Here is a 12009-nt window from a genome sequence, read left to right as displayed (position 1 = left end):
GAGAAGAAAAAAAAAAAAAGTGTAGGTAGGAATATTTAGTTCTAAGCAGAAGTCAACAGGAAATTATTTTGCTGAAGTCTGGAGTTGGTGGAACTACATCAGTCATCACTAGAATGATGAACTTAGCTCCTACTAAGTTCCAAGACAAAACAGAACTAAGAAGCAGGCATTAGCCTCAAGGAAAGCAAATGCCAGCACAACAATATTCTCTGTACCAAAACTCTGAAGGGCAACTCCCTCTGGAAGCTGTGCAGACAGGTACTCTTTTTCTCCAATTTCTCTCAGAGCATAATTAGAGGCCATAATTAGAGAATGCAGCCAGAGATGACTGAATGGTTTGTTGATAATTAGAGATATGATCTACTGACCTTCTTTTTGTCCCTTGCCCCATTCTCAACTGTTTTTGACTGCATGACCCTGTTATGTCACTTCTGGTACCCTTCTGATCACTCAATCTAATTGTTCTGCACACATTCAGGTAAAACACTAACCCAGCAAAAAAATGTAAATTGCTTTTCTAGCTTTTATGTAGACAGAAGTGGTATGAGAAGAAAGCTTGAGGAGACTGAGTGTACCCTCAGTAAGTTTGCAGAAGACAATCAAGTTGGAAGGAAGTGTCAATCTGCCTGAGGGTAGGAAGGCCCTACAGAGGGACCTGGAAGGCTGGATCTCTGGGCTGAGTCAATGGGATGAAGTTCAACATGACCAAGTGCCGGGTGCTGCACTTTGGTCACAACAACCCCATGCAGCACTACGGACTTGGGGCTGAGTGGCTGAAAAGCTGCACCAAGGAAGAGTATGTGGGGCTGTTAGCTGACAGCTGGGTGACCATGAGGCAACAGTTTGCCCAGGTAAAAAGAAGGCCAAAGGCATCCTGGCTTGTATCAGAAATAGTGCAGCCAGCTGGAGCAGGGAGGTGAGCCTCTGTACTAGGCTCTTTTGAGGCCACACGTCAAGCACAGTGTTCACTTTTTGGGCCCCTCACTACAAGAAAGACACTGAAGCCCTGGAGCACGTCCAGAGAAGGCAACAAAGCTGTGAAGGGTCAGGAGCACACACCTGATGAGGAGCAGCTGACGGAACTAGGACTGTTGTGTCTGGAGGAGACTCAGGGGAGACTTTATTGTTCTCTACAACAACCTGAAGGGAGGTTGTGATGAGTTGAAGGTCGGCTTTTTCATGCAGGTAACAGGCGATGCCCTCAGGTTGCCCCAGGGGAGGTTCCTAATATCCGACCAGGTAGGCTGGATATTAGGAAAAATTTCTTTGAAAGATTGGTGATGCACTGAAACAGGCTGCCCAGAGAAGGTGCTGGAGCCACCACCCGCGGAGGCTTCCCAGAAAAGGTTGTATGTATGTGGCATTAAATGACGTGTTTTAGTAGGCATGGTGGTGATGAGTTGACAGTTGGACTAGATGATTTTAGTGGTCTTTCCAACCTTAATGGTTCTATGATTCTATCTTAGTAAATGAATCAATATGAAAGGCTTGGTGAGTGTCTGGGTAGGCGCAAGTGAGAGGGGTTGGATATGTGGAAGGAGGAGCTACAATCAAAGAAGGAAGTACTCAGCAGCCTTATACCATCACACTTTTTATGGAACTCCAGCTGTAGCATCAATTTTAGTTCTAGAGTTATCTGTTCTCCTCCCAGACTACACGCCTTAATTCCTACCCATTTATTGAAGTGGACAAGAAAGTTGAAGAGCCAGATTAATATTTTGCATCCCTGCAGTCCCAGCAAATTTGGCAAATAAAAATCCCAAGCAATTTTAGTATGGAAATCATAGCATAACACATGCCATACAAGTCTGATCCCTGACGGCACTGAAAAAGGGAAAGCAGGAGACAATCCATCTAGCAGATAGTCTTTCAGGGACAAGAACCAGATTAAGAGGATAGAAACAACAAGGATGCTGCTCTGACCACTGCCTGGGCCAGGATAGATGACCAGGCTTCTAGACTCAACTATGAGCCATAACTGTCCTTCATTTGGAGTTCTCAAAATTTATGCAACACAAGGCAGATTTTACAGCAGTGGTATCGTTAGGCTGTGATGATTGATACAGAGTGGGTTTGTTCAGAACCAGAGGAGTGAAACCAGCTTCTTTAATGGGTCTCCTTCTTGCATATACTAAGAGGCCAGATGATTCCTGGGATTTTTTATTAACGCACAAAGTTTTTGAGACTCTTTTCCCCTTAGATGCCCTGTGTTATCATCTGGGGGGTTTTTTGCATCTTTTATTCCCTTCTAACAAACCTTCTATATGCAAGGCCTGCAAGTTTTGTAAGAGAATTACCTTCTGAAGTAAATTGGATCATTGCAATAACGTAAGGCTTTGCAGCTGTATCTAAGTCAAAAACAAGGCAATTACAAAGCTGAGACAAGAATTCAAAGTCCAAAAACAGCAAAGCAGAGCTATGCTTCTTCAAATTAGAGAGGAAGATGACAGGACTCAGGTCAGCTGGGGTTATATCAGAAAAGAGTACAATTAATGTTGCTTCAAATTTAATACCAGCTCTTAGGCAGCTGGTATGTCTCAGTTGAAACTGAGTAATAGCATGCGCTGAATGTCACTGATCTGGATGTGCTCTGCCATTGCTTGAGTAAAGTATGCCTCAGTAACATCTGTCTTGTAATGGGGGAAGGGAATTCATATCCAAGAAAGCCACAGCAAAAAATTTCAGCTGGACAATAGGACTGGATCTTACAGAGAGACCTGAGACTAGGGATAAAAACTAACGTATGGCTCTCCAGATACAAGAATTAGATGTATCCTGCCCCTGACTATTTTCAAAATGGACAGTCGCTATTTGAATCAGGTGCCTATTCTAGAAAGATAAATCATGTCCACTGGTAGATGGGTCTAGTTTAGCTATTGTTTTTATACCACAGACCTACAAAACAAGAGCTGAGTTGAATTCCTCCCCAGTAATTTGAGATCATACAGTCCCATGTCTTTTTTTTTTTTTTTGTCTTTTTTTTTTTTTTTTTTTTAAATCCATTTTTATTACATTCTCCTTGGGTTCCTAAAAAACGTATGCTTGAGAGAAATTTTGTCACTCTTAGGCATACATAAGGCCTAGCTGAGTCTAGAAACCTTCCTTCACATCTTAAGTGTAATGAAAGAACTGGGATAGCTGAGAATTCCTGAAGGTCTCCAAATGCAGCCACTGTCAAACTGGAGCTGACAGCTTCTGCAGGAACCTGTACTTCAACCTGGATTAGGCCTGCAATGTATCCTTCCTATTAATACAACACAATGAGATCAGAGTGCTTCCTGGTAGGACTTAAGGGTTCCCACAAAGACGCACCTTGGGTCATTTCTGCTTTGTGGAGTCGTTACCATAAATGGATGTGTGACAGATGAGACCTTGGAGTTAGTTGCCCAGACTAAGGAAACAATATACTACAGGACACCTCAATTAGCAAGCATACCTCATGTATTCACCTTGGAGGGCTGTGGTATAAAGAGCCACCCACAGCAGTGGTGCCAGTATAGGCAAGTGACATAAGCCTCATCACTCTGGTAGCTAAGTGGTTATTGATACAAATAAAGCCTTCAACACTGTCAAACACTGAGTTACACTCTTCCTTGCTGTAAGCAGGACACAAAAGGCCTTCAGAGGGAAGGCTGAGCTGTGTGCAGCTACTGTGGACAACAAACGTGCGCAAAAGCAGAGTGACAGTGTTTAGAGACTCATTATCTTATGAGAAGTAATGATGGTGCTAGAAAAACCTTACCTAAAAGCTGGCTGCCAGGCTGTCTGAATGGAACAGGGTTACAGTCTGAGAGATGCTATCTCCTAGTTCCACCATAAAAGACTTGTGTAACCAATCCAAAGAAAGAACATCTGACTGCATGTCAGTTAGGATTCCATCACTTTCCAGGTAAGATAAAGATGCAGGAATGGAGTTGTGAGATCAAGCTTTTAACACACATCTTAACCCGCTGCCACACCTATCTGTTTTAAAGCTGTTCAAGGTTCACTTAAAAGCCCAAATCTCAAACCCTACTTCTTCAGTCTCTTCCTTGACGCAAACCCTCAAGCTCATTTCCACAGACTCTAAGACCTCTGTTCAGTACAATTTCTGCTTATCTACCTCTCTATAGTCATTGGTGGAGCTCATAGCCCTGCAATAAAAATGGCTGAGGCTGGGAAACAGCGGTAGTAAGCATCTGGTCTGGAGAAAGCAAAGGCCTTGAGCAGAGTAACTGGTGAGCACCTTCACTTCCGTGAAGATTCACTTAACATCTGTAGCCAAGAGGAAGGGGATGTGGAACAGCACTCCTTCCCCTAAACCTAAGCATAGACTGAGACATCAGATAAAGACTTTGCAGACGCTGTTTCACACTCAGTCCATTTTTAAAGGAATGGGCATATACTTAAGTCTGCTTAAAAGGACAGTCAGGAAGACTTGCAGATCAACTATGGATGCAGAAGGGGACCAGGAAGTGAGTTGTTGCTCCTAGAACATTTCTTGCTATCTAATTAAGCTTAGCACAGATTGGACCATCTACGTAGTATGACAAAACTTAAACTTAAACACTTAAAGATGAGTACACAAAGCCTTAGAGAAAAATCTAAGGAGTAACATTCTCATGTAATGCTATGATTCCCCCACATCCATATGTAGTTTATAGAAATTAAGTAGTGCAAAGCTGTAACTTCTTATGCAAAATAATCTAAACAGCATATAACCAAATTTCTCACGTACTTCTTTCTCTTTCCTGCCTGGGTTAAACGCTGTGCACTCAGTACTCTAGGTCTCCTTTCTTGAACTAAAACTATACATCACATTTCTTCTGTTCTTCTGGAAAAGAGAATCCTAGAAGGGTAAATTAAGAACTTCTTTACAGTGAGGGTGACGGAGCACTGGAACAGGCTGCCCAGGGAGGTTGTGGAGTCTCCTTCTCTGGAGATGTTCAAGACCTGCCTGGATGCCTACCTGTGCGACCTGGTGTAAGGAACCTGCTTTGGCACGGGGGTTGGACTCGATGATCTCTGGAGGTCCCTTCCAACCCCTACCATTCTGTGATTCTGTGATTCTTCTTTCCCTCAGAAAGAATTTTCTTAATTGACAAACACTGTTTAACTGGGTTTTCTTCATAGTGTAAAAGTCTTGTTCAGAGACCATCTAATGGATGTCCCTCCATTAGAGAGACCTACTAGAGTCATAATAACATATGATCAGAGAACTATCCACAAAATCTTAACTGATCTTAAAATGTCTTACTACTGATTACACTAATATCTTGTTCAAAAGTCATACCAGACATTTGCTCTTCAGAGAAGCCTACTATGCTGACCTGTTAAATGCAGCTAATGGATAATTGTTTTAGAGTTGTGGAAGGAAGGCTGGTGAAGCCAGCACCTGTCGTAAGCATCTCTCAGCTAATCCCCAGGCACACATCAGAACTCGGGAATTTTTCTTTTACTGTGACTAAGATCATAGAGGAGGAAAAAAAAAAAAAAAAAAAAAAAAAAAAAAAGTCAAGCTTGTTCAGCAAGCCATGTGTCACATGCTTAGTATACTTGTATCTCCAGCTATATCCCATCAATTCTGTCTTCCTGCTTAGTGAGGGAAAGAACTTCTCTTCTGATTTTTTTTTTTTTTTTTTTTTTAAAAGCTATTCTGAATTCATTGAATTTGTAACAAGCACAAAAAAACAACTGTTTTCACAGATCTACACTGTGGGAGAGATTCAATCCCTCATTTTCTCTCCACAGGGCTTTCAGTGACCCTTCTAGAAACACATCTGTCTGTCTATCGGTATATCAGCATTTTTTACTTTGTCCAAGAGAGACCAAACTTCCCACACTGTAAAGTTTCAGCACCTGCTTCTCCAGTAGATTTTTGACAGTGTTTGCTGAAAAACCTCCTTACAGAAGCCCTGCAGTCTTTGTCTCTCCCTGTCTGATCATTGTCTCATCTGTTCATCAGTCACCTACCTGTATGCCGAGGAAATAACTATTCTTTCTGCTGCCTCTTTTGTAATTATTTACAACATAGTGCTTACACATTTCATTATACATATGCTATTCTGTGATTACATTATTTAACCAGTAATAGAGATGCAATATTCATTGATCTCAGTGACGTGTCAAGAGAGCCTGCAGGAGGAGAGGGCGCAGAGCCATAACTTGATACTGTGGTGATGATGCTTTACTTCATACTGCTACTAATAAAAAAAACAGCACACTACCACAAAAAATGTACGGTTAGTTTCTGAAAGGATATAAGGGAAAGGATAGAAAGTGAATAAAAAAACTCACTAGCACAGAAACCCACTGGAAGAGTCATAAGTTGAGAAGCTTCCTGAGGTACTTACGGAGCTGTGAGATAGCCTTCCAAAAATCCAGCTGCATACATGATATCTTCATTGCTTAAGGTCTGATGGCCATAGCCTGCTTTGATCTCCAGAACTCCCCAACCTGTTGTCTGTACAGTGTTGTTGTAGAAGCCATATGCATCTCCACTCCTGTCCAGTATATTCTTGACCTGAAGTATTTTTTGAGCTTTATTCCAGTACAAAGTTGCATAGCGCATTTCTGTGGCCAAGAAGAAAGAAGGCAATGAAAACAAAAACAAAAACACAAGGGAAATTACTGATGCAACACATCTGAGAAGTAACAAGCATCATAGGAACATCATTTTACTTCAACACTGCTGACTCCTAAAGAAGTCTAGGAGGGTCAGAGAACTAGATACAACACACATAAACCCAAGTCTCCAGAGTCCCAAGCAGCTGTTGTTAAACAATAGAGTGGAATGGGTTGGTCTGCCACCTTATCAGAAGTTTCTCACAGTATTTGTAGACTGAGAACTAATGAAGTAGCTGCTGCAAAGTAAGACTAAGAAAGTAAAACAAAGTAAAACAGAGAAAGCACGTGTAGGCATTTCCTATCCAACTGTGGATTGCTGAGGCAATTTTAAAGTTTCTTTGCTAGCTTTCCAACAGGTTTGATTCCATTATGGAGACCAACACTAAGGTTAACATACTGAGGAGCAGTATGAGGACCAACTAGAGTTATACAAGGACAGCAGTTTACAGATAAATATTTTCATGTTACTTCCTCGGAAATTATCAACAGCTTTTTTGGTATACAACTCCAACCAGCTGAGTCTTGACAAAAATAAATCATAAAAATATTTCCTTATCTGGCCCAGCAGAAAAACTACACAAATCTTATCAAAAGCATCTTTTAAAATGTCATGCCTTATCCACTGCAAATGATTATAGCTACTGCTGACCTTGTTTTCTATCTGAAGATTCAAACAGCTGTAAAAGTTGGTTTTGCCTTTTTTTTTTTTTCTTTTTTTTTTTTTTTTCTTTTTTTTTTCTCCTCTCTCCAAACTTTCTGGGCAGCTAACCTTGGAGACTCTATTAGCCAACCTGCAGAGCTCAATGGATCACAGGCTGAAAGATCAAAGCACCACACATATGCAACCCATTTTAAGGCACAAAACACCTCCCACACAACCAGAATAGAATGGACCCCAAGCATTAAAAGAACATGAAAGGTGGATAAGGAGGGCATCAGGTTGCTCCAGAGTTCTGCCAGGAATTTTGTTTGGGGAACATTATTAATTAATTTGAGTTTTAATCCTGTTACACTGAAGAACAAAGAGCAAGGTAATGAACTTTCAGAAAAACCTCTAATTGTTCAGCCTTCCCTAAAATCAGACCTGGTTACATCAGAGCAATGCAAGTGAAGAGAGTTGAGGGGCAGAGGAACAGAGTGGGAAAATCAGAGTTTCTATTTTAAGGGATAAGTTCATAAAAACAATGGGGAAATTGGCGATGTTTTTATTCTTCTGACCACTGCTGCCAGCTGATAGCAACAAATTGCAATTTGGTTACTGTGCCTCATGACAATTCATTTTGTGCATCACAACCACAATATCTGCAAGCAGAGAGCTAGACGTAAATGTGGATAATTTTACACAAAATATTTAGTATGCATGTTATCATACTGGAACCACTAAAAAATGAAAAAAAAGCGACAGTGTCAGCACAATACCCAGTGCTCTTCAAAGAGCTTTAAGTAAAATGTCTGTGATTAAGTAGCTCATCTGACTTCAAACTAAGTTCACCCACTTCATTCAGTACTCCTCATTAGGAAGCTGTTTTTATGAAGAGCCGTGAAGTGACTGAACAAAACAGGCTTCCAAGAACTAAATTCTTCCTCCAACCAATCACTTCTGGACATAGCAGTTAATCAGCTTCTTTAAGACATTTTTTATCTATTTTACTAGACTGCTGAATAGTCAGTCTCATACCCAGTATTCCAGCAAGAAGAGTAAAAAGTGTTCCTTAATAAGAAAGCTTGGAAGGGGATCTCTGGAAATCATCTGGCCCAGTGCACTTGCTTAAGCAAGGTCATTAGAGCTAGATATCCAGGCAGGTTACTTCTGAATGTCCCCAAGGAGACACCACTTTGCCTGGAGCCCCCAGTACAAGATGCAGAATTTTTGGAACAAGTCCAGAGGAGGACCACTGAGACAATCACAGGGCTGGAGCACCTCTCCTATGAAGAAAGGTTGAGGGAACTGGGATTGTTTAGCTTGGAAAAGAAAAGGCTCCAAGGGGACCTCACTGTGGCTTTCCAGTACCTGAAGGGAGCATATGAACAGGAGGGGGAACGGCTGTTTATGAGGGTGGATTGTGACAGGACAAGGGGGAATGGTTTCAAACTGAGACAGAAAAGGTTTAGGTTAGATATGAGGAGGAAGTTTTTCACTCAGAGGTGGTGATGCACTGGAACAGGTTGCCCAAGGAGGCTGTGGATGCCCCATATCTGGAGGCATTCAAGGCCAGGCTGGATGTGGCTCTGGGCAGCCTGGTCTGCTGGTTGGAGACCCTGCACATAGCAGGGGGTTGAAACTCGATGATCACTGTGGTCCTTTTCACCAGGCCATTCTATGATTCACTACCTCTCTGGGAAACCTGTGCCAAAATTTCAGCACCTGTAAAGAAGAGAAGTTCTTCCTGGTGTTCAGAAGGAACCTCCAGTGTTCCAGTTTGTGTTCACTGCCTCTTGTACTGGCCCTGGGCACCACTGAAAATAGCTTGATTTGTCCTTTTTGCACCCTCAATTCAGATATCTATAGACATTAATGAGATCCTCTTTTGGCCTTCTCTAGGCTGAACAGTCCCAGCTGGCATGGCCTCTCCTCACAGGAGAGGAGCTCCAGTCCTTTCATTACGACCCCTCACCAGACTCTCTGCAGTACATCATCCAGGTCTCCCTTGGACTGGGAGGCCCAGAACTGGACACAGTACTTAAGGTGCATCCTCTCCAGGTGCTAAGGTGCTAAGAAGGGAACGATCACATTCCTCAACCTGATAGCAATACTTACCAAATGTCCAGGATACTATTAGCCTTCTTTGCAGGACTTTGCACTTCCTTTTGTTGAAGCTCATGAGGTTCTTGTCACATCATTTCTGCATCTTGCTAAGGTCCCTAAGGATGAAGAAAATCCCTCTGATCTATCAATCACCCCTCCTGGTTTTGTATCATCTGGAAACTTGCTGAGGGTAGTGCGTCCCATCATCCAGAGCATTAATGAAGACACTGAACACTACTAACCTCGTACCTAGAACATAGTACTGAAACTGCAGTACACAGCCTCCAGCTACAGATCTGCACCACCGAGTACTTTGTCAGTCTTCATAATGTACCAGAAATATGCAAATGGGGGAGTGTAAACCAAAACAGCATTTTAGTACTGAAGAAAATCTTCCCCTCCCCCCATTCTATGAATAGGAGATTTTATGTGAACTAATTTAGAGATTAAGTCACTTCAGGGACTGGGCACACAATGTTTAAAAACATGCTTTTCATCTGCCAGGTAATGATGCTATTTAAAGGACTGAAACATCACAGACCTTGGATACCTTTTCAAGCTGCCACCATCAGTTTTCTGTTTTCACCTTACCTCATGTATTACTAAAAGATAGTTAACTGCTGCTTTTGTTTAAGGGTAAACACAGGAATCTCTCAGACTGAAAAATCTATGAAAAGCAGTGCAGGCTAATGAGGCTGGTCAGTACAGACTGCCAAAGACCATTCATAAAACTAAAGCTCGCAAAAGCAAAGGGAATGGAGAAAGCTGGGTCCTGAACAGGCTGAACAGAGACAGACACGTGCCTTGAACACGCATACTCTACTGTGGCAGGCCGTGTTTCTTTGTTTTACTCCCTGTCAGAGCATGAAGAGTCAGAATTGTTTTCAAAAGTCAGAATGAACTTTCAAATTATCCTTGAGTTTGCCCTGCCCTTAAACTTCTCCATATGAAAGCTTAACTGGAGAAAGCCAGGACTGGAAGAGAAGTGAAAGTGTTGCATCGTGTAGCTTCCTGAAGCTGCAGAGGCCTTTGGGGGAACAGCACTGAGCCATGTGCCATAGATGTGGTTTAACAACAATGCTGGAAGGCACCATTTCCCATTACTGATTTTTGGGGTTTTCTGGCAGCTCATATACCTGATGTCAGCTCATTCATTTTTATATCAGTTTCTGCAACTCTGATAGGCCTGGTCTAGTGTGCCAAAATACCCTGAGATTAAATTGTTATGCCTCCTTCAAGGAACAGATATTTATGTATAATCATACAGTAACTGTTATAATTTACAAGATAAGGCTTTATGTTGCCGAAGATGGATCTAAAAATCACATCTTTGAACTCTGTGTGCACTTAAGCTTGCACTTTTATGTAATTGAAGCATTTCCTATCACTCTGTCACAACTGTAACTTATCATCTGAACAAGCAGTTCTACCTTTAGCAAGAAAACCATCCAAAATCTATCAACAGAACACAGATATCTAAGAACAGACTGCAGAATTCCAAACAGTCCTCTAACACCATGAACCTCTCCCTCATATAATGCCAGCATTTTTATTTTGGGAGGGTGATGCAGAGACCTTAATATATCTTATCCCAGCAGTTGTGTTGGTAATGCCTTACGTATGAATCAAGTGCAATGTCTCCATGAATCTAGAAATCATAGAACTTACTGTGTAGCAGAGAACACTGACAAATGTCAACTTACTGCCTTCTCACAGAGCTCTGAAGAGCAGAAATGACTTTGATAACTTACGGCAATTCCATATCAATACTGCTTAGTAGGGTTAACCCAAGAAAAAAACAGAAGCAGACACTATTTACTGCAACAAGTGACTCAATGTCACTGGAAGGGCAGGTCAACTGAGCCAGAACTGCCTGCGTAACATCAGCAACACACAGTCCCACCACAGCTTCCAGTACACTGCAAGATGGGGGACAGAAGTGCAGAAGAACAGTGACAGAACAAGTATGTAAATAAGTAAAAGTTCCTTCTCCTGTCTGCAAGAAGCAGAGACTGGGAAGAACCTTTCCTGAAGGTGCCTGTTCTTATAGACATATTGATGCTTTTGCCAAATAAAGATCCAGAAACAGGATTACAGTTGGCAGAGAACTGGAATTTCTTCACCACATGAGAAGTATCTGACTTTTGCCAAGATTATATCCTGGAAAATGGAAAAGATGGAAGAAAAATGGAATATATTTCAGCTGTGGCTAGGAAACGATGATACCTAGCAGTAATGTGTAAGAACTGGATGGACAGACAAAAAAAGAACAATACAGCAAGATGGCCCAAGACCATCTAATGTGCACTATTTAATAACTATCTCTTTTATTTATTAAATAAATTAGCACTACAGAAATAGCACCTGACATACCTTAAGAACAGCAATAGAGTTTTTTAAGAAATAACTACTGAATAGATGTTTTTTCCTATGCTCTTGTTCTTAAAACATAGATACATCTGGACAGCCTACTAGACTTCTGATCAGAGAAATTAACAGAACTCCCCCTTTCCTGCAAGCGGAACAGCTACAAGGTTTGGAGGTCAGCATTAACATTCACGTTTGTCCTCAGTTTAAGCAACAAGCCCACTCATAAGCAACAGAGGGAGCACTGGGAATATTTTCAACCATTTCATGCATTTCAGGTTACATCTAAC

At 41.6% G+C, this 12009-nt stretch overlaps 1 protein-coding gene across 1 annotated transcript in view; it reads right to left on the bottom strand.

Moving 5' to 3' along the window:
* The window catches only part of PLBD1 (phospholipase B domain containing 1), a gene marked incomplete at both ends in the record, with an annotated part of 35786 nt that overhangs the window by 21137 nt on the left and 2640 nt on the right, over positions 1–12009 (bottom strand). Inside the window, one exon of the mRNA XM_079535349.1 lies at positions 6333–6552. Within this exon, the coding sequence (XP_079391475.1) occupies positions 6333–6552 (220 nt within the window). The remainder of the gene's footprint in view (positions 1–6332; positions 6553–12009) is intronic.

The sequence above is a fragment of the Tetrao urogallus genome, assembly GCF_951394365.1.
Source record: "Tetrao urogallus genome assembly, chromosome: 1".
NCBI lineage: Eukaryota > Metazoa > Chordata > Aves > Galliformes > Phasianidae > Tetrao > Tetrao urogallus.
The sequence above is the reverse complement of the archived record's forward strand: the minus strand, read 5'-3'. Positions and strand labels throughout refer to the sequence as shown.